At 40.5% G+C, this 24,171-nt stretch overlaps 1 protein-coding gene across 1 annotated transcript; it reads right to left on the reverse strand.

Moving 5' to 3' along the window:
* Positions 1-2,655: 2,655 nt before the first annotated feature.
* On the reverse strand, positions 2,656-23,036 carry LOC119792570 (protogenin B-like). The gene is made up of 19 exons (XM_038299277.1): positions 22,876-23,036; positions 22,239-22,538; positions 16,505-16,649; positions 16,289-16,422; positions 15,340-15,636; positions 14,000-14,159; positions 13,673-13,920; positions 12,260-12,424; positions 11,878-12,183; positions 8,880-9,065; positions 6,861-6,956; positions 6,593-6,779; positions 6,372-6,499; positions 6,110-6,280; positions 3,922-4,104; positions 3,696-3,819; positions 3,472-3,610; positions 3,285-3,386; positions 2,656-3,210 (listed from the first exon to the last, which is right to left on the reverse strand). Exons 1-19 carry the CDS (start codon positions 22,925-22,927, stop codon positions 2,872-2,874), a joined length of 3,462 nt encoding a protein of 1,153 aa, XP_038155205.1. The 5' UTR covers positions 22,928-23,036; the 3' UTR covers positions 2,656-2,871.
* Positions 23,037-24,171: the final 1,135 nt, after the last annotated feature.

A 24,171-nucleotide genomic window follows, 5' to 3' on the forward strand; every position in this document is an offset into this window, starting at 1 on the left:
TACAGAGACTGTGATCCACAGGTTGTGAACATACTCTGATACAGGTGGCGACTCGATTCGTGTTAACCCCGCCCCCTAACTTTGATGGGTGAGTTTGACAGATTCTTTTAATGGTTTCGATGCACGGCGACACAGGACCATGAAATAATAAATGTACACTGAAATAATTATGTATATTTTTTTAATAAAATAAAGAAGTATTTTATTAGATTAATGACACATTTATATATTTAATTCCTTATTTATTTAATGAATTACACATTTAATTAATTGTTTATCGCTGTATTTATTTATTTAATTGTGGCACTTTATATTAGTGACGTGGTTTTAATTAATGAATGACACATTTATTTATTTGATTCCACATTTAATTAATTATTGACACATTTAATTATTTATTTAATGCTGTATTTATTTATTTAATTTTGGCACTTTTTATCCTCCATAACTGGCAGGACACACTGGATCTTTGGTCTTTGTGTGTTTAATTCACTGTATCAACTGTATAAAACAAGCTGAACCCGTCTGAGGAAGCAGAGCAACTCTTTGGATAATAGCATCGGCATCACCGCTGCATTTAGCAATGGTCTAGAAGGCAAATGGAGCACAGGCCTTGTGCTAAAGCTTTCACCAGAATAAAGCACTATTAACAATTACACAGAGAAACCAACATTTACATCTCTGGTAAAAAAAAAAAAAAAAAAATATTTTGGCAAACACATCCTGGAAAAGGACATGTGTTATATTTTGATTACCTTATAGTTTCTAGTATTTCTTTGGATGCACTGCAAAAAACAGAAATCTCAATAAGTCATTTTATCTTAAAATAAGTGCATTGTTTCTTGAATTGAGGAGGTAAGTGAGACACTTTGCCAACGGAACAAGATAATTTACTTTTAAAATAAGAAAAAAGCAGTGCGTATTATCTAATTATCTTATTTTAAGAGTAAAAATACTGATTCCATTGGCAGATCATCTTATTTACCTGCTCAAATTAAGGGTAAATACACTTGATTTAAGAATTTTTTTACTTATTTCTAGATCTCTTTTGCAGTGTTCATTTCTGTTCTGTTTTTTTGGGATCTAAGCATCTATAGCATGTTAAGCCCTTTCTATATATTAAGGCCATGTTAAAGCTTTGAGTTAAGTGCATTGAAAATGCCAAACTATACTGTTTGATAAAGCTAAAAAAAATTGTTTGACAGAAGGTAATGCACTTTTCATCTTTACGACTGAGACAAACGACGAGAAACGAAATGAATTTCAACACGAAATGATCAGAAAAAAAAAACATGGAAAGGAAGAATTTTCAATGTGTCCCCTGAGTCTGAGGTAATACTGCAGAATAAGGAGGTAGTAATGTATATAAAAGTACACTGAGGTAGATCATTTTTAAAAAAAGGCTCCAAGAGATCGTTTGGTCACCAGTATCGGGCGATTTTCACGTCGAAGGGCCTCCACCAACGACTGGCTGGTTGAAAAATAAAAAATCACACCTTTTCTTCCAGTCAGTAAATGCACCGCACCTTAGGTCAAAGCTTTAAAAACCAAAAGTCTGATCGGTGCGTCTCTTTATAATCGAATAAAAACGTATAAATCCGACATTCTCTTCAAACATTCATCATGGGTGAGCTTTGGTTTGGACAGACGATACCAAACACACAAACAGGTAGACAGTCGCGTAAAAAAAAAAAAAAAAAAGCGAAAGAAATGTTTTTCTTTTTAAAATCATTCGTACAAAATCCTGAGGTACGTCCAAAAGGAATGCACATCTCTTCCTTTTCAGCAGCTGGTTCCTGATTCCCCCTCTCTGTCCCAAAATACCAAAGGGTCTCTTCTCAGGAAGCGAATGAGGTAGAAGTGGTACGATGGGGAAGAAAAAAATCAATCCACTGGACTTTTGTTTTTAAGTTTGAAGACGTTTCTCTTCCATCCAGGAAGATTTTTCAGTTCAAAATATCAGGAATAGCGTTTAGTTCCAGGTTTTATCCAGCAGCCCAACAAGGCTTTGTTTTAGTTTAGAAAACATGCAAATAGAAACGGACGTCTGTGTCTCTGAAAGGTTCTGAAGGGATTCCTTCCTGCTATCATCGCAACCCCAACTACTTTACAGGTCAGCCAGGCTAACAATTCCCTCTATAGACCCCCCTTTCAGAGACATAGACAGGTATGGGGCATCGCAGGCTAACAAAGAAGCCAAACGGCCCCCATTCCTAAGGATGGACCCGTTATTTGTTTCAATTTGCATAATTTCTAAACAAAAACAAGGATTTGATGGGCTGCTGGATAAATCAGGGGTCTTCAACGTTTTCCACCAAGGACCCCAAACTGATGGCTAAATGGAGCGGGGACCCCCTAATTATATATATTGTACGAAATGGTGTTATATCAAACTGGTTCTATAGTCAGATGGAGTAATGTAACTAAAGTAATCCCTCCCTGGGATTATTAAAGTATTTCTGCTTCCTGGTTGATGGGACAGGTGTTGTGAATGAAACGGTGCCCAGCTTGAAAGAGCTCCTGTGTGTCTCTGAATGTGAGCATTGATGACTGAAAGAGATCTTCTGCCTCCATTTATCTGTTTACTACAGTCTGTTGGATTCATGTTAATGTGGATTTAAAGACATTTTAATTAGTGGAAAAAACTGCAGGAGGGAATATAAAAAAAACAAACTTTCATGGACCCCCTAGGGGACGCAGACCCCCTGTTGAAGACCTCTGATATAAAGCCTATTTCTGAGATTTTGAATAGAAAAATCTTCCTGGATGGGAAGCGAAACAACTTCAAATTTAGAAACAAGGTCCAGTGGATTGATTAACTTTTTTGGAAGAAGGGAGAAGCGGTGGGGTGTAGAAGCAGGTGTGAAGGGGTCAGGAGGTGCTGCTAAGCCAGGAGCCTTTGGTAGCATGGAAGGACGCTGCTGCTGGTTCCAATTTAACAGACTGCTTAAGATTTGGACCATCATCGGACTCCAAACTTCCTGAAGTTTGGCAGGTAGAGGAGTTGCTGAATTCTTCATTGCTCTCCTCGTTGGAGAAGTGACCAGAGTCTCCGGTTTCCTGGCTGCCTTCACTGCTCTGGGAGCTCTCTGAGTGAAGCGGACCGTAGATGATCTCGCGAGACGACGGGGCCAGTGGGGCTGAGCCTAGGCGCTCATCATACCTCAACACAGTTCTGCCTTTCTCATACAAACAGACTCTTGTCTCAGCCTGATGAAAGAGAAGGAAAAGTGAGATTTGATGGAAGGAAACCCGCTGAAAGGAAAGAATGCTACTGGTCTTACCTCACTGGCGGCTGAATCGTTCATCTCTTTCTGGAAAATCAGCCACTTGTTGCTTTGAACCTTGCTGCTACCTGAACTATTCATGATGAGATCAGATCCACCCTAAAAAAATACAAGTGTAGATTGTTTTTAAGCTTGATCTAAAGTGAGAAGTGTTCAGATGTTTAATGACTTTAGTTTCCTTTACCTTTGGATCAATAAAGCGACTACTGATCATCGGTAAAAGGGCCTCAACGTTCTCCAGATGGTAACTGCCGGGCAGCGGCATGCCCGGATGAGGCCCTCCAGAACCACGGACAGCAACCATTTTGGGACTAGCAGATTTTCTAAAAATAAAAAGTCAGAGATGAAGTTTGTTTCTGCATAAACATGGGATCATTTTTAAAAAGGTCAAATCAACTGATCTACTACCTTGGTCTGCCTTTACTGATGAGGATTAAGGCACACATGGCGATGCAGGTTAAGGCAATGCTCACGCCGACCATTATCCCCGTCATAGAGCTCTGATCGAGGTGGTAGAGGCCATCAGAGAACACTGGAAGGTAAAACAGAGGCGTCAGGTGGAGCATCAGGGGGAATAACACTGAAGAAGGAGCAAAACAGCGTTTCCACTAAGTGTATTCTTCTAAAAGCCGACCTTTGGAGTCTGGAAAGCTGTCGGAGTGCCTGGGATTCTTGCTGCGATGGGCATGTCCACGCCTCGGCGCCAGCTCCACGGTGTTAGAGAAAGGTCCATCGCCTACTTTGTTGGAGGCACAGATCTTCAGCAGGTAGACCTTCCCTGGCTCCAGCTTCTCCAATAAGGCCATTGTATGAGTGCCTGTTATCAACAAAGACAGACGGGAAGTTCAGAAATGTGAGCAATGAGCTAATAACCAGAAGTGTTTTGTTTACATGTACAGCATGCAGTGAGATTCCTCCCTTACAACCAGTCAGGATGTAGAAAGTTATAAACGCTCATATTCCTGCTCAACTGGACATTGGTGTCATCATTTATAAATTCAGTTCACTTTATTTCTATAGCGCCAATTCCAGAGATGGAACTGTACTCAAGTAGATTTTTCTGATATTTTTACTTTACTACTTATTTTTATTGCGACTTTTTACTTCTACTCATTACATTTTTACACAAATATCTGTACTTTCTACTCCTTACATTTTAAAAAATTGGCTCGTTACTTTAGTTTTGAATCATTTCAATGGAGTTACCTTTATTATTTTTCACGTCATCAATACCAAATTCAATCTAATTGGATGGGAATCTACGTTGCATTTGATGCATCGCTACAAGATGAATCGACAGATTCGGCGGTTTTCATTGGCGGCAAATCATTGCAGCTTGGTGGCGGTGGCGTTAGCATAGTAGCATGGACGACGAGATGATTGAAAATGAACACAACGGAGATCTAGTCCTATTGGCAGACATCCATTTAAAATGTAGGCAACGGCATGAAAAAAGTGGTTTCTACTTTTACTTTTATACTTTAAGTAAATTTACAAGCCTGTACTTTGTTACTTTTACTTGAGTAAAGAAGTTTAATCACTACTTCCACTTTTACCAGAGTATTTTTTAACACAAGTATCTGTACTTTTACTCAAGTACGGAAAGTGAGTACTTTTGCCATTTCTGGCCAATTCACACAACACATCATCTCGGGTCACTTTCCAGTTCAACCAGATCATCCAGTCAGATTGATTCAAAGTTTTCTATCTAAGAAAAACCAGCTGATTGCATCGACTCATTGACTCTTCAGCAATCCCTCACACTAAGCATGCTTGTAGCGACAGTGGAGAGGAAAAACTCCCTTTAAACAGGAAGAAACCTCCAGCAGAACCAGGCTCAGTGTGAGCGGCCATCTGCTGAGGCCCACTGGGGTTCAAGGAGACAGAAGCAGACATAGAAAAAGAAGCATAGATATAAAAGGCGGTCCCATCCAGGAAACACACAGCCAGAAAGGTCCACAGCCATGGGAGCTGCCTCCGAGCACATCCACTTAGTCACATTCAGAGATACAGGACTACACTAAATAACAGGCCAATCTCGAACATCTAGAAACAAAGGTGTGGAGAATAGAGATAGAATGAAGCAGAATGATGAAAAAGGGGTCCCTATGTCCTCCAGCAGTCTAAGCCTATAGCAGCAGAACTATAGAGATAGCTCAGGATAACCTGAGCCACTCTAACTAGAAGCTTTATCAAAATGGTTACAGAGAGTCAGGGATTATTGCAAAGGAGTTTAAAGAACTTTGACTAAACAAAAAAAAAAAGTTTAGAAATATTTAAAACAAAAAAAATTTGCCGGTGGTTTAATTGGAGGGATTGTTATGGAAACTGATCATTATGACACCAAATATAAAATTAATGACTGTAGAGGTTCAGAAAGAAGGTTCCCGGCCCGGGGTCTTTCTGCATGGAGTGTGCATGTTCTCCCTGATTATGCGTAGGTTCTCTCCGGGTACTCTGTCCAAAAACATGACTGTTAGGTTAATTTGTTTCTCTAAATTCTCCTTAGGTGTGAGTGTGAGTGAATGGTTGTTTGTCTCTGCATTTACTGCGATGGACTGGCGACCTGTCCAGGATGGACCCCTCCTCTCACCCATAGACAGCTGGAGTTAGGCACCAGCACCCCTCGCCAACCCCAGCAGGGATAAAGCGTGACGGAAAATTAATGGATGGAAATTAATAACTGCAGAGGGTAATTATTTTTTTTTTTTAAGATTTATTTGCAGAATCGTTTTATTTTTATTAGAAAAGTGCCAAATAAACACCAGAAATGACTTGTTTTGTCCAGAGTTAACATTTAACCGTATAAAAACCGATCTGACCTTCTCTCTGGATCCGCTGCCAGTGTCCGGCCATCCAGGCTTGCTGTGAGGCGTACAGTATGGTGTAGTGTGTAACCACCAAATGAGGCCCGCTGGGCTCCCTCCAGGACACCAGAGCTGTGTCATCCTCAATCAGAGTCACTCGAACTCCTGCTGGTGGGCGGCTAGGCGCTGCATACAGAGCATTGATGGGAATATTAATTAAACCTATTAAAGCCACATCATCATGATGAAATGATGCTACGCAGGTCTAATGGACTACCTGCTGGTGCAGTCTGATGATAAACCACAGAACTCCATGAGCTGGACATCTCGTCCACATGGAGACGAACAACAAACTCATACTGAGTGTTTGGAAGCAGATCTCGAACCATAACACTCTGCTTGGTGCTGTGAAGAAAACATCAGGCAACCGTCTTTAGCAAATGATGGAGAACATTTCAAGAAGAAGAAGAAGAAGCACCGGCTTCCTGGAGGGCTTACGTTTGTATGTAGCGTATAGCCGAGACGTTGTGCGTGCCCACAGGTGTACAGCGGACCGTGTAGCTCACTGGCTTTCCAGAGGAAAAAGCAGGGCGGCTCCAACGAAGGGACACGGCAGAGGAATTGCTGATTAAGACGGTGACCTGATGCGGAGGGGGAGGAGCCACCGCCAGCTGGTCTCTGGCCGCTAAATGATTCAAGCAGAAAGTGCATTTAAAAAAACCAGCAGATGAACAGACAGGTGTCACCTGATTATATATATACTCACACACACATCCTGGAGTGCTGAGGGTTTGGTCTGTCTGATAACCATCGCCAACTTTGCTGATCGCCAGAATCTTCACATGGTATTTTCTCCTTGGATCTAGAATATAATCGACAACAACTTCAATAAAGAAAGCAATTTCTCTCAGTGTAAAGACCCAGCATTGCAAATGAAACGCAAATGGTGCAAAATTGTGAAAACCCAACATAGACGAAGGTTAGGAGAGCCATTATTAGAAAACAGAGAAGGGCGATTTATAAAAGACGAGGCTGGAGGAGTGAGAGGCAACGTGATTTAGCAGGTCATTAAGGGGCCATGTTTGGACAATGCATGGTCTCCTTTGTTCGTCTCCTCTGATTTGTCATGTGCATTTCTTTGGAAAGAGGAGGAGAAAGATCAGGGAGCTGGAAGCTCCACCACGGACAATCACAGGCCTGGAATTTCAGCTTTTCTTTACCTCCAGATTCAGAAACTTAAAGAGGAACAACAACAAGATCAGTTAGAGCTGAAACAATTAATCCGATTAATCGATTATCTAAATAATTCTCTACTAATTTAATCACTGATTAATCATTAACTGGAATATGGAGACTGTAAAACATGCCTTTAGCTGAAAGAGTGACTACCTTAGAGCAGTAATTATACCAAAACTGTAAAAAAAAATGTATATAAATATTTTGCATTTAAGATAAAAACTTCTTCATCTGTTAATATGCTCTATGCAGAACTCCTCAGGTGGAAACGTTTCGGTTTCATTCAGTAAAAAATGGCCGTCCGATTATTAATCTATTAATTGAAAAAAAAAAATCAACAGATTAATCGATTGGCAAAGTAATCGTTAGATCAATACCTACAAATATAAACTATATGAGATACAGAGAGGTAGAGGAGGCATGGTTACCAATGATAAGCACAATAAAAAATGTCCCCCCCCACCCCCCCGCCTCCAATCTGGATGCTTTAAAGAATGTTAGGTTTGTTTTATGCCTCCAGTGTGAAAGGTCAGCCTTAAGGTATTGACCAATGACAGCAGTGTGTCCAGGGGGGGGGCCACGGGCGATGTTCAGCTGCTGGGATCCAAATCCCATGGGACTCTAAGGAATGGGGGGGGGGGGGTCACTGGGGTCACCCAGCCAGGCCAACACAGAACAGAAGGAATCAGGGTGCGGGGTGGTGGGAGCGGAGATGGGCCCCCTTTTTGTTTCCCCTCTTTCTCAATCGCTCCCCCCCCCCCCCCCCCCCCCCGCTGGACTCGTATCGTAGCCTTAAACTCAGCGCAACAGAACAGAAGAACTTTATAAAAATATTTATTAAAAAACATAAATAAAAACAAGAGAAAGGAGGATGATTACTTGCAGAAAAATCTACTGGAACTTTCTCCTGTTTGAATTTGTAAGGAAACACAAAACTGATTTGGTACGAATGGAGAAAACCTAAACTCTGATTTAGGGAAAACTATTAGTTTTGTTTTCAGTATGTTTCTAGTTAAAACTGCTGGTTATTTGCATGAACAGCACAGATGACCAGTGGGGGCAGGAAGTTTAAATCCAAGGCTGCTGTCTCATGGCTAAAGGTCAGATGATGGGTCCAGCCTGGCCCCCTCCCAGAGCTCTTTGTCTGTGTTCACTAAAGTCCAGCTGAAAGGAGGCGGCCCAGGTCCTCACAGAGACGATCTGGTCCAGGACAGAACACAATGGCTTTGCATAATTAAGCAGGACTTTGGATGGGAGTCAGTGGTGGGGGGGGGACATCTGGTTACTGACCTCTAACCCCCACAGCCTGATTTTACACAACACTAAGGCAAGGCTGGAGAAAGGCTACGGGTTAGACAGGAGCGGTCAGTCCATATTGATTAGGACAGAGGCTGGAAATGCAAATGCAGCATCTGACTGCCCAGGGAATCAAATTAGGTCATGCAAAAAAAAAAAAAAAGACTAATCTGAGAGGGAACATCAGTCACCCTCCGTCATAACGACAAAGATCTGCAAAAAGCTGTGAAATCCAACCCATCTCACTACATACCAAGGCCTCCGATGGTATAGGCGTAGGTGTGGGCCTGCAGCAGGATGCTTGGCTGCTCTGGCTGGCCTTCCTCATGGTAGCACAGCCGGAAACCCAGCACAGCCACAGAGTCTGGGGGGGTCTGCCAGCGGGCCCTCAGAGAGGTGCAGTTAAGGGCTTCAAGCTGTAAAACAGGAGCTGGAGGCACTAAGAGGAGACAGAAAACATGACATTAGGATTAAAATGAACAAAAACTACAGCTGTGTTACAATCAATGTAAATAATCTTTGGTTTTTTAATTGTGGTATTTAATATTATTTCTGTGAAAGTGCACTCTACCTGAATATAAAGAGAAACTAGATTTAACACTAAAGTTTTTTGGGAAATGGAGGATGAAACCCCCCCACCTCGGCAGGCTATTAAAATGAGTAATCCTTCCCAGCCTTAGGGGCCGAAGGCCCTTTTATTATGATCCGTGACAGAGGCCACTCTAACATCCCTGACCGTGGGGCAAAGGTTGGTCTGGAACCAACATACACTGGAAAAACAATCTAAAAATATATAAATTTTTTCAAATTAAGTGTATTTACCCTTAATTTGAGTAGGTAAATGAGACAATTTGCCAATGGAACAAGTATTTTTACTCTTAAAATAAGATATTTAGATAAAATGCACTTGAAATAAGACAATGGAATTGTGTTTCCTTATTTTAAATGTAAATTTTCTTGGTCCATTGGCAAAATGTCGCTTTTACCTCGTTACTCCAAGAACAAATGAAATTATTTTAAGAAAAAATTACTTATCTAGATGTTGATTTTTCCTTGGTTAGGACAATGCTACAAGAGCAAACTCTATCACACCAAATACCAGGCAGGAGATCTGCTGAGTCACCAGTTATTCCAACACCAGGGAGGCATAAACGTTAAAAAAGCAAATATAAAACAAGCTTCACGTAAAAAAGTCTGAATTAAAGTATTTTGTCATGTATAGGGCAGTGGTGGGCGGTCAGGGCCATCAAAGCCTTCACTGCTGGCCTAAAATCAGAAACACTAACCTGCAATCACAACATACACTTTAAATTTCTTCTATCTAATTGTATTAATTTATTCCAAACAATCAGTTCTCTTCAGTTGTAGCGTTTCTGTTTTCTGCGCTGCCTCCACACTGGAAAAACGATCTAGAAATAAGGAAATATTTCTCAAATTGAGTGCATTTACACTTAATTTGAGCAGGTTAATGAGATGATTTGCCAATGGAATGAGTATTTTTACTCTTAAAATAAGATATTTAGATAAAATGCACTTGAAATAAGAAAAATGCAATTGTGTTTCCTTATTTAAATATAAATTGTCTTGTTCAATTGGCAAAATGTCTGTTTTACCTTCTCAATTTGAGAACAAATGCACTTATTTTGAGAAAAAAATAACTTATCTAGATTTTGATTTTTTCCAGTGCATTTCATTTATCTGCTTGCTATATTATTTGTCCAATCAGATTTCAGCCTCAGTGTGTTGCTATGTGAATCAAATCTGCCCAGGGCCTTCAGAACCAGCAGTGCTGCTGATGTTTCCTTAACAATATTAGTGAAGAACATTTTCTTTAACCAATCAGGTTTCAGATCTGCCCCACGGGGCCAGCTGGAGGAATGTTCTTTCCTCTGATTGGTCAGTTAGAGCAAAAGTTACGGCCAAATTAAGTTAGCAACATTATGCATTTTACATTTGCTTTTGTTCAAAGTTTCCCTGGCCTCAATGGCCGAAACTAAATGGAGATACTAAGACTTTCTGCACAAAGATAGAAGGATGGATTTAGTTTATAAATAATAAGCATCTCTAATGAGTGTGATATATATTGTTTTCATGCTTTATGCTCTATTTTATCTGGTTATTAGATGCATATTGAATTTGAACGACTCCAATGATGTAAATATTGAAGAGCTGTGCAGGGTGGATTTAGGAAATGTGGGGCCCTAGGCAAAGACAGGCAGGGGGGCCTCTGAATGGAGAAGACAACACATCAAACAGCCCCATTCTCCAGATAGAGAAATGTTAATAGAATAGACATCCATTATCTGTTCTAGGTTGTGTCCCTCTCTTCTTGTCCCTTTTCTTCTTGTTTTCCTCTCTATGTTTTGTACTCAGCTGACTTTTCATGCTGTCTCTAAAGGAATGAAAGATTTTTTCCAAGCACTAAGCTCACTTAGCTGATTGCTCCTTCCTGTGTTTCCAAAAAGGCCAAAGTAAATAACCCAGTCCTTCTTTTCACTGTAGACAAGCCATGATCTGCTTCTCTGTTCTCCATTTTTCATTTGGATGAAATAATAGCTGCATGAATCATGACAGCAGACAAGATAGAGGAGAGCAGGAGGCGGGGTTAGCAATCTACTCGCTCTGGAGAGCAGAGTTCGCTGCTTTTAGATGTTGTCTCCAAAGTCTCCAGTAGCAGAAAAAAGTCTCTAGATTTGGCGCTAGGAGCTTTTTAGAAATCAAAGTGCTAGAGGGGTCTGAAAAGTGGCTAAATATAGCGACTAAAGCGCTAAGTTGGCAACACTGCTCTTTGCATGGTTTGTTTTCAAATGGTTTGCTGCTGTCTGTTTGGACCTTTCTGAACATGTGCAGCAAATGGACTGATCCAATATGGTGGACACTGAAGGGGGGGGGCTGAGACACACTTTATATTATCAGCGTTCTGATGGCATTTTAGTGAAAGGATTTTTATCAAAAACATAATTAATGTACAAAAATAAGGAATAGTTGTATTAACCATACATGTAAACAGAGTTTTATGGGGCCCCCAGGAACTGCCTAGTATTGCCTAATGGTAAATCCCCCCTTTTCTTTACAGATGTATATCCATGTAGGTTAGACCTGCGCTAATTACATTTCAGATTTGAATGATATTGGTGATTTCCTTCATTAAAATGTGGTGATATTGAGAAGTAGAAGTTGAGTAGGGCCCACTAAAGGCCGAGGTACCAGATGCACCGCCCTCCACTGGTTCCATGTTTTGTCAGGTTTACCTTTGTCGCTGGTCATCTTCGATGTACGGTGTGACGTCCACGCCGACGGCTCGCACCAACCCACACGGGTGGCTGCGGCTATACGGAGCAGGTAAATGGTGTCAGGCTGCAGGCCCTCCAAAAGATATTGGGTGCAGTTTTGCGGTAGCTCCACGTTTACGACAGCGTCATCAACAGCCGTGCGATAGGACAGTCTGTAGGCCAACACTCGCCCACGGCTGATCTTAGCAGGAAGAGGCTGCCACGTCACCTGGATGTCTGTTGCACTGTGGCTGGTCAGAGTGAGCTCCGGGGTACGCAGAGGCACTGCAGAAACGATGAACGTCCCTTTATAGAACATCGGCTTCAATCATCACAGAAAATAATTGGAGAACGTTCTTACCGTCTTCTAACGTGTGCTGGCTGACTTGGTCGGACATACGGCTGGCACCCATCGGCATGTAAGCCACAATATAAAAGCTGTAGTTCCGAGCTGGTTCAAGGTCATCGATAATGTAACTGGTCGTGTCGTTGCCAATGACAACCTGATATTCTTCATTGTTCAGACCTGAAATAAAAGAAATTGAGCAGTAGGTGAGTGAATAGGTTGAACTTTGAGTTTTTCCACTGAGGATATCGGGAAAAGCTGTCAACAAATGTGCATGATTTGCATTTTTAGAGTTGCTGGTGAAATAATAATAGAGCTGCCTTCCTACATTAATTCAATCCAGTTTATTTCTATAGCTCCAATTCACATCATGTCATCTCAGGTCACTTTCCAGTTCACCAGATCATCCAGTCAGATTGATTCAAAGTTTTCTATCTAAGGAAAACCAGCTGATTGCATCGACTCTTTGACTCTTCAGCAATCCCTCACACTAAGCATGCTTGTAGCGACAGTGGAGAGGAAAAACTCCCTTTGAACAGGAAGAAACCTCCAGCAGAACCAGGCTCAGTGTGAGCGGCCATCTGCTGAGGCCCACTGGGGTTCAAGGAGACAGAAGCAGACATAGAAAAAGAAGCATAGATACAAAAGGCAACTGTCAACCAGCTCCACAGGCGGCCCCGTCCAGGAAACACACAGCCAGGCAGACGAGCTCCGAGCCAGCTCCCATGTCAGAGGATGAAGAGAGCACATCCTCTCAACTGTTCAGAGCTGTGACTCTGTGGAACAAACTGCCTCATAACATCTCGACTGCTACTACCAAAGGTGCATTTAAAACACTTTTAAAAAAACACTTTGTTGATAGCCTTAATATATGAATATTTGTGTAACATATTGTGCTGTAATGTGATATAATTTGAAATGTATCGTGGTTCTTATGATGTGATCATTTGATATGTTTTGTGTATCTGTATAATTTTAAAGGGATCCCAGGAAGAGTAGCTGTCAAATTACTGACAGCTAATGGGGATCCAAATAAATAAACAAATAAACATCCAGTTAGTCACAGTCAGAGAAACAGGACTACACTGAAAAATAGGCCGATCTCCAGCATCTAGAAACAAAGGTGTTGATGGCAGCAGCACAGCTGATGTTTCTCTCCAGGATTAGTGGATAGCAAAACTCTGAGATGTTAATGTGTGTCACTGTCCCTTTAAGAGGTTCAAAACAAGCTGGGGAATGAACAATGGGTTGGATTAGTCTGTTGTTGCTCAACTGAACCTGCCTTTCTGAGTCATCCTTGACCTTTGCTCTGCGGTCCTCCACCACAGCAGCTAATCTCACATAAGTGTGGTCGAACCCAACACAGCTAACCCTGATTGTGCATCTTTAACTGCTCTCTTTCAAGGACCAACTTCATCTCAGTCTCACCTTCAGCCTTCATGTAATGGATGGAGTAGGCTATCACTTTGTCTGCGTTGTACAGCGGTCTTTCCCAGGCCAGTAAAATGGCAGAGCTGGAGATGGTTTCTGCGTGGATGTTCCTCGGCGCACTGGGCCTGTCCTCAGACATGACGACGATAAGGCGGGCCAAGGACAGCGCGGAACCCTGTTCATTCTCCGCCATGCACTGATAGATGGCATCATCTTCTGGGATGATCTGGGTGATCACCAGTTTACTGTGAAACAAGGACACAAGAAACATCAGCAAAACGAATGCATTCGTCACATTTAACTGGATTATAGAAATGACGTTACCCGTTGTACATCTTTATTCTCCCATTCAGGTGAACGTCTTCACCGTTCTTTAGCCAGCGAATACGCGGCGGTGGCACCCCCTCCGCCTGGCACATAAAGCGGGCGGTGCCTGCTCGCGGACGCGTCTGGCTCTCAGGCCTCTCTACGATGGTTGGTGGCACTGAGACAGAAACACACCAGAAAAAAAAGGTCTAACTAGCACCATTTCAGCCGGAAAACTGACCATCCATTCAGAGGCGTAACCAGAACATTTTAATCGGGGCGGCCAGGCAATAACCAATGTACATTAAGGGGGGGCCTAAAGTGGATAGGTGCCAGGGTCAATCAAAACTGTTCCAAACGGAAAGTGAAGACTAACTATACTTTCCTACAGCCTTTGCTAACAAATAGACACATTTATTTAAACATCTATTATGTCTAAATTAAAGGTTTAATGAACAAAATTCATTCAGGTTTGAGTTCTAAGGTGGGCATCTTATTCATTGTCATTACTTATCTACTTTTATCAATAATCGTTCTGCATTAAATGAATATTTACTAATATCTAAATTAAATGGATTAGTTATTGAAGCAGTAATTTATTTCTGATTTCACTGAAGACTCATAGATTTTACAGAAACATAATTTTCTCTTAACCCCATAAGACAAAATCTATTTCTGAAAATAGCATAAATTCTGTATTTATCATCTTTAATCTTCGCATATTGATGTTCATATTTAACCAAAGTGTTTTTGTTGTCAAGTAACTGTTAACATATGAAAAATTAAAATGTTAAATAAGTTAGAAGTTTTACTGTTGCCACCGTCTGTATTTGCAGTGTATTCTCATTATCAGTTCGTATGAAATCGTACGAAAAGTTATGCACCGTATTTTGTGGGTTTTTGACGTTTTTTTCGTCGTATTTCGTTGTATTTTTACGTCTTGCCTCGAGACAAGATATCCTTGCGCATGCGCATGCTACGCACCATTCAATAACATACAATTTAACATACAATTAACCCTAACCCTAACATACAAAACAGCAAGCGACCTAGTGAGAGACATCATGAAGTAATTATTGCACTGTCGAAAGCTCGTCCGTCCCAGTTTTACGTCCGTCCACTGATCTGTTTTTTCTAGGAAAAACGTCAAAAACCCACGGAATACTGTGCATAACTTTTCGTGCGATTTCATGGGAACTGATAATGAGAATATGTTGGTATTTGAGGGGAAAAAAATGGTGCCCCCCATCTAGCTCCGCCCCTGCATCCACTGTATCAAGACATAAGTAAAACTACAAAGAGACACGGACAGTGGATGGAATTGCAATGTGCCGATACAACGGAAGGGACAGTCCTACCTAAGACCGTGAGGTTGGCTGCTGCTGTTGTGTGGTTGCGTGTTCCAGGCGTGGTCGCCCTGCAGAGGTAAATGCCGCTGTGCTTGGAGTTTACATCGGTAATAACCAAATTCCCATTGCCCAGCACTTTGGCATTGTAAACATCGATGGGTTTGCTGTCGGCTCGGCTCCAGGAGATGATGGGCGGGGGGTAGCCTGTGGCCACACACTCCAGAACTACAGTTTGATGAAGGGAAACCGTTACGTTCTGAGGTCCGGCGATGATCCGGGGCCTCTGCCGGGGTTTAGGGCCCTCATCTTTATGAAAAAGTAGAAACGCCAATGTTAAGTTATTTGTTCTGAGACATCAAAATGTGCCTTATACCGGTGAAGATGCTCATTCATCCAGGTCTTAGTCCTTCCAATAAAAGAAATGTAAAAACAATCCACTGGACTTTGTTTTCAAGTTTGAAGACATTTCGCTTTTTAAGTGAAAATGTCAGGAATAGCGTTGAGTTTGAGGGCTTGAGAGTTTGATGGGCTTTTCAAAAACCTATAATGCAGCGATAGAGCTGATTCCTTCCTGCTATCATCGCAGCCCCAACCCCTTTACAGGAGAACAGAAGACCTCACCTATTCAGCCAGGCCAACTATTCCCTTTAATGACCCCCCTTTCAGAGACATAGACAGGTATGGAGCACTGCAGGCTAACAAAGAAGCTAAACGACCCCCATTCCAAAAGAGTGGACCCATTCGTCAGTTTCTATTTGCATGTTTTCTAAACTAAAACCAGGCTTTGTTGGGCTGCTGGATAAAACCTGGAACTAAACGCTATTTCTGACATTTTGAATTAAAAAAGCTTCCTGGATGGAAGAGAAACGTCTTCAAACTTGAAAAACAAATTCCAGTTGATTGTTTTTAAATTTCTTCTTTTTTGGAACAAAATGTGCATCCTTCCAGTTCGCTGTACCTTTGTGAACAGTCAGTGTGGCCTCTCGACTCTTTAAAAGGCTGCCGATGTTGGTAGCGACACATCGATACTTTCCGGCGTCCTCCAGCTGGATGTTGTGGATCTGAAGAACTCCATTCGGCAAAACCGTTATCCTGAGGAGATGAAAAAGGGAATTTGGGGACGAACCAAAGGGCAGCTTTTCCAGGTAGGGGAATGTAAATGGTGATCATGAACCTGTCTGTCTGTAGAGGCAGCGTGCTTTGGTTAAACTCCCAGGTGATGGTGGCCGGAGGGCTTGAAGTGACGGCACAGGAGAACCGCGCCACAGAACCTTCAGACACCACCATGGAAACGGGATGAGACTCAAACTCTGTGATTCCTGTAAAAAAAAACAAAAAAACAAATATACGATATAATTTATGCAACTTTGTAATAACCAGTTTATGCAACTAACGGCTTTAATGTGGACTGATCATAGGAAGGAAATCGATCTCTTCAGGACACCACCTGCTTTAGTGGAGATGGGGAGCAGTCTCCCCCCCTCCCATTGTGACTCGATGGCCAATCAATAGATCAATTGTAGAATGACAGTGAATGATGCATCATTATAGATGAAAACTAATTAATTCACTTTGTTTGAAAAGCTTTGCAAGCAACTACAGAGAGGAAATGTTTTTCTTCGTTCATCTTTCGAGCATATTTTCAGGGTAGATCGATGGAAATCAACTTTACCTCTTCTGTGTCTTTAGACAGTTTTCTTTGACAGGAATTTATTTTTGCATCACTCATGACAAACTATTTTAGTTCGGCCCTCTGTTTTTCTTTTATCCAGCGTAACATTCATATTTCCTACAGAGGTGCCAAGGAACAAAGTACAAATACTTTATTACCTTATTCAGGTAGAAATGTTGGCTATCTATATTTTACTGGAGTAATTGTTTTTATGCAACTTATTACTTCTACTTCTTAACTTTTTTAGCAATTATTTCTACTTTGTACTCCTTACATTTTGAAAAAAAGACTCGTTACTTTTGTTTCATTTAAGGTGTTTTTCATTATGGCCTGTTGGTATAAAAAAAATAAATAAAACCCATCAAAATTATTTGTTTAATCGAGACAATTAATTTTGTAGAAGCAGTTTTATTGTCTTATATCAGAATCAGAAATCAGAATCAGAATATATCCTTACACATGGCTCTATACTTACTTAGCAACAAAACAGTACATGTTGAAGTTCAAGTATGAGTCTTAGTAATAATAAAGTCTTTAATTACTTTTTTGTACGCAATTAGATGTATGAGGAGGTTTGGCAAAACAGAGAACATCTGTATAAACATTCTTTGATGGTCGGAGTGATTTTGATGCAGACCAGCCCACGTGATTTCCAGGAAGCTTTCGACATGATATTCCTGTGCATGTGCAGTTACGTAATGCGATGTGGAAACTATAAATGCAGCCTGAGATCGACTGAAGGTTGGGGGATAACAGGATTTTGACGATGCGTTGCTGGATGTATGAAGTGTTTAAGACAGCTGTGTGAATTCGGTTTTGTAATTAAATGTGTCCCCCCCTCCGGATGATAAAATGGTGTGAATCGTGGCCTTCTTTCTGTCATAGGGGAATTCTACCAATGAGCTTCCATAATTTATTTGTGATTTGATTGGTGTTAAATGTGACCCTGTTACCATTAGTTATAAAACTAAGAAAATAAAGTCTAAGGAAGTTATCATCCAGAATTGTAGAAAATGTTCCTTTAAAAGGGTAGATCGGTAAAGATTCTGGCCTTAACAGTTTTTCCCTCATTACTTTTATACTTTAAGTTTTAAAAATGGTACTTTTAACCTTTTACTGAAGTAAAAAGCTTAAGTTTATTCTCTAACTTCTGCAAAAGTGTTTTAAAAAGTAGGATTTAAACTTCTACTGGAGTTAAACATGAATACCTTTGACCCCTCTAAACAGTCTGAGACCCAGGCTTCCCTGAATTTGAACAAATTAGCAAAAACTTAAACACTCTGACTTAAAACATTATCAATATATCTGCTTTTTAATGTTTAATTTAAAAAAAATTATACAAAATGTTAACAAACTTTTAAGGAAAGGAACTGCAACCTTTACTCTCAGTGTTACTTAATATTAGATATTAATTGCATTCAATGAAATTTTGAAACCTGAACCTTGATGATCTTTTGGATATATTGTTGGGAAAACAGCTCAAACAGAACAAGTATAAACCTGAATCAAACGTACCATCAGTTTTAGAGTTCTGCAATTCCTTTTTTTCTTAAATAAAAAATATATGTAGAAAGAAGCTCATTCCTCTGATTTCTGCATTTGATTAAATTCAAATTATCTACTGGAAAGAAGATATTTGTTGAATTTATTTTGTTATCCATCCCTGTCGCAGTAAAACATAATTCAAACTTTAGTATTTAATACATTTCCTTCTAAGATGGCAGCTAGAAAGTCCTACTTTAATGAACAAACATCCAAAAACGTCCTTCAACATTCGCCAGAAACAAACCACCCCCAATCTACATATTAGTGAGCCAACTCAATACAATATGATCAATGACCTTCATTCATTAAGGTGATAAGTCCCCCCGCCCCCTTCACTCAAAGAGAGAAAGTCAATAATATGTTATAGGGAATCAATACTCTTGTTTTCCCATTCAAACTTCACATTTAAAGCTTTCAGAGATGAAAACTGGAGTTTTGTTTTAATTTAAACAAACTATTGATACAGTAACTCCTCTATTCAGGACCAAAACCAAGATTAGAAACTTTCACAGATGATATTTGATCTATATGCAACATCTTTTCCGAAATCAGGTAGGAAAGCAGGAGACCAAGACTAAATAGATTTTTCTTAATCAAACCTTGAATGATTGGTAAACATTGTGAAGCACAGAGTAAGTAATAGAAAGTGGGAGCAGTGATGCAGGCGGTGGGTGTGTCCTGACTGCTAATTTGGTCACTTCTGTGGAAGGGAACGAATCAATGTCTAGGTTGAGCAGTAAAAAGGTTTCCCTGGAAAGGTCAAAGTTCACCTGGACCCCCATGTCCACTAAATTTTACCCCAAACCAGGACCAAATGGAAAACAGTTGATGTTAAATCTAAAGAAGGGTTCTAGTTTGGCTGTTTTCCATTTTATCTGTTTTATTTTAAAAATAAACCTTTTCTTCTAATGTTAAAGTGGTGGTAGATCATGCATTGGACAAATTTAGCTATCGCTCTTGTGAATATTAAAAGATATCACACAGATCTATGCACTTCCTGGTTTATCACACAGATCTATGCTTTTCCTGGTTTATCACACAGATCTATGCTTTTCCTGGTTTATCACACAGATCTATGCTTTTCCTGGTTTATCACACAGATCTATGCACTTCCTGGTTTATCACACAGATCTATGCACTTCCTGGTTTATCACACAGATCTATGCACTTCCTGGTTTATCACACAGATCTATGCACTTCCTGGTTTATCACACAGATCTATGCACTTCCTGGTTTATCAAACAGATCTATGCTTTTCCTGGTTTATCACACAGATCTATGCTTTTCCTGGTTTATCACACAGATCTATGCACTTCCTGGTTTATCACACAGATCTATGCACTTCCTGGTTTATCACACAGATCTATGCACTTCCTGGTTTATCACACAGATCTATGCACTTCCTGGTTTATCACACAGATCTATGCACTTCCTGGTTTATCAAACAGATCTATGCACTTCCTGGTTTATCACACAGATCTATGCACTTCCTGGTTTATCACACAGATCTATGCACTTCCTGGTTTATCACACAGATCTATGCTTTTCCTGGTTTATCACACAGATCTATGCTTTTCCTGGTTTATCACACAGATCTATGCTTTTCCTGGTTTATCACACAGATCTATGCACTTCCTGGTTTATCACACAGATCTATGCACTTCCTGGTTTATCAAACAGATCTATGCACTTCCTGGTTTATCACACAGATCTATGCACTTCCTGGTTTATCACACAGATCTATGCACTTCCTGGTTTATCACACAGATCTATGCTTTTCCTGGTTTATCACACAGATCTATGCTTTTCCTGGTTTATCACACAGATCTATGCACTTCCTGGTTTATCACACAGATCTATGCACTTCCTGGTTTATCACACAGATCTATGCACTTCCTGGTTTATCACACAGATCTATGCACTTCCTGGTTTATCACACAGATCTATGCACTTCCTGGTTTATCAAACAGATCTATGCACTTCCTGGTTTATCACACAGATCTATGCACTTCCTGGTTTATCACACAGATCTATGCACTTCCTGGTTTATCACACAGATCTATGCACTTCCTGGTTTATCACACATATCTATGCACTTCCTGGTTTATCACACAGATCTATGCACTTCCTGGTTTATCACACATATCTATGCACTTCCTGGTTTATCACACAGATCTATGCACTTCCTGGTTTATCACACATATCTATGCACTTCCTGGTTTATCACACAGATCTATGCACTTCCTGGTTTATCACACATATCTATGCACTTCCTGGTTTATCACACAGATCTATGCACTTCCTGGTTTATCACACAGATCTAATATAAATTCACTTCCTGTTTTTTTAGCAGCCAGCTCTTCTCACTGTGGCCCCTTCGTTCCCATGAAAAACTGGCCTTCCATTAACAAAAGCCCCACCCTTGACGGGGCCACAGAGGCCCCGATTCGGTGAAAGGGACTGAAGGGCATGAGGAACAACAGAGGGGCTCCCCAGTCACAGCAGGCCTGTGACATCACAATGCCTTTCAATGGCTGACCCTTGACCCCTGGGACCTCTGGACAGAAGGGGAGCGCAGAGGAGTCCCCTCCTCCACACCTCCCTCCAGCTGACCGGCAACCTTTAACCCTTTCACTGAATGGGGCTGGAGACCGGCTCAAACTTGAATTTGAATTTATCTATGTGGTCAATATATAGAAAATAAAATGTTTATTATTTCTTTACATCGCTATGCACAAACTGTGAGTTGTGTCTCTTATTTCATATATTAATTGATGTTATTTACTCACTATAAAACTGTTTAAACCAGCAAGGCCACATAATACCTGAGTGAGGATGTTTGTAGAAAAGACAAACCTTTTCCCAAACAAACCTGATTTTAATTTATAACCTGTTACTGTTTAACCAAAGTGTCTGTAATATGTTTTCACTCTGACAAATTTCCATCATTGTAATAAGAAGGAACGAACGCTGCCAGATCAGATCAGAACAGGGTTGATGTAGGAAACCTTCCTAAAAAAACATGAGAGTCAAAAATAGTTGACTGTGGGGTTCGATCTAGTCTCCATGACACCAGCCATGGGATATCCTTTCTTACAGCCCCTTGAAGATTGTGCACGGTAGGCCAGTCTCATTGAATAGGCGCAGCTGTCTCGTCCACTGATATGTGGACAAACAAACCCCCTGAAATGGAGCCTTTTCTTATGGACCAGTCAGGGGCACTCCAAATAAAAGCCGAAAGACAAATGGCCATTCAGAGATTCCTCGCTGCTCTGGGCCGTAGATCCACAGTCTGCAACACTCTCACATCTGAACTGAATAGTTAATATAATTTTTTTGGTAAAGTTTCAAAGTTACAGTCAAATAAGGGAGGATTGGTGCTAAAAAAGTGAAAGAACACAAGCTGTGCTGCTCCTATTTATAGAGCATTTATGAGCTTTTGGATGGACTCTCCTTTATTTTACAATCTCCTCAGTGCCACTACGACTGACCTTAAAACATGGAGGCTTTAGTTTAACAGGTTTGCCTGAGATACATAAAAAAGGAAAAGGCTAAAGGCTACATCTGCTTCTCATCTTTAGGGTTATAATCCACAAACTTCAGCCCTAATGCTGGAACATGGAAGAACAAGTGTAAACAGCCATAACTCATGGCTATAAAGGGTTTTCTTTATTTTACTTTCCATACTTACGTGCGATAGTCAGGCGTGATCTTTGGCTTAGGATAGCTCCATATTTGTTTTGGGAGAGGCACTGGTAAAATCCTTCATCTGAATCCTCCTTGGTGTGCTTTATCTTTGGTATGTACAAGGAGCCGTTGGGCAGAAACTTGAAATGTTCGCTCTCTGCCAGCTTAAGTCCATTTTTGAGCCATTTGATGGTGACTGGCGGCTGGCCATGAGCCTGACAGTCCAACGTCACCGGATCATTTGGTAGAGCTGTAACATCACTGGGCTCCGTGATGAAGGACAGCTCACTAAAGCATAAAACACCTAAAGGGAAGATCAGCAACACATTGGGAGCAAAAAAAAAAGGAATTAGGACCATTAAGAAAAACATACTACATAAAATTTGCTTTTATTAAAATATTATTTCTATTTCACAGTTTTAGATCTACAAAATGATTTAATTCCGTTTAAATTTTAATAAATATTACATTTTATATGAATAAAATATTCACAAAATTCCTATAAATTGGCTTTAACATTAATATAGGCTATTAAAACTTTCCTAATAATATTAAAGGTCGTTTTGAAAGCTTCTAAATAATAAAGGAAATATAATATTAACTCTGTCCATAAAAGGTAGATATAATAAACCAGATCTCACCTGATAGAGGTAGAAACAATAGAAAAAGAAGCCACCGCTGGCTGGACTTCATTTTGAACCATTTATTTAGGACTTTTCGGTCATTGCTGTTTTTCCCGGGAGCCGCTGGTCCCCGTCATGCGGTCCGGAGCGCTCCTAGATGCCTTCTGCCTCCCACGGGGCCCGGAGCCCCGATGGGGGAGCAGCGGAGGACCGCCCAGCCTGCTCACGCATGTGCAGAAGCCTCCGATCAAAGCCAGGCTTTCCACGTGGGTCTCAGTTCACTGTCAGAGTCTCACCTTGATTTCATTTTTATTTCGCTGCATCTTCTATCTGATCCCATATTTGGACAGCTATGGCAGACCGTTTTGACATTTATTAGCGTGACTGAATACGTAATCCAGATATCTCAAATGCAAACGAACATTTCAGATATCTAAAATAACATTCTTCCTATATAGAATAAACATTTCAGATATCTGAAATGTAATTCTTACTAGCACAAATGACGTAAAATTTCCCACTCATGTGTTTTGGGCTTTTACTTCCAGATACCTAAAATAAACATTCTTCCTATCTAAAATGAATTCTGACTCAGATTAACTCTAATATCAGATCTCCCTAATAGAGTTATTTCTACTCATAACTACTGTTTTGGATATCAAAAATGAATATAACATTAAGGTTATCTAGAAATACAATTCTTGACATCTAAAATATATTTCTGCTAGTACAAATGTAATTATAGATGTTATTTTGTTACTAGTTAAATTAGAATTCCGTATATCTCAATTTTTATGATGCCTATCTAAAATTTAGTTTTAGATACTGTAACCCGCAATTAGTCAATCAAGACTTTTATTTTTGCGGGCCCACTTCCTGTTTTGCCCAAACTCCTCAACTTATTTAAAGCCCCGCCTCCAGCCAGGTTAAACGACATCACCTGTTCCACTGTGACTGTGGCTGGCTATTGGCATCCTGCTGAACATTTCACCCTGGAAATAATCCAAATCTCTGAAACCACTGATTTGCTCTCTTGAACAGTTGCTGTTGTGCCTGGGCTGTCACAGCCGATCGCTGTTGGGTGCGCCCCACTCCCTGCTTTAAGGTCGGGTTTTTTTTTTATATATATGATGGATCAGATCCTCAGATCCTGAACAACTGATGGCGAGCTAAAAAAGGACAAGACCCCTAGGACTCTAGAATTGATTTTTTTTGTGTATTTGTAATTGTTTTGTTTGTTGTTGTTTTTTTTTCCTGCCCCTTATTTGTTTCCCTGTTTACAAGGAAAAACAATAATACACTTGCACAAAAACT

The sequence above is a fragment of the Cyprinodon tularosa genome, unplaced genomic scaffold (assembly GCF_016077235.1).
Source record: "Cyprinodon tularosa strain WSP-4 unplaced genomic scaffold, ASM1607723v1 ctg1117, whole genome shotgun sequence".
NCBI lineage: Eukaryota > Metazoa > Chordata > Actinopteri > Cyprinodontiformes > Cyprinodontidae > Cyprinodon > Cyprinodon tularosa.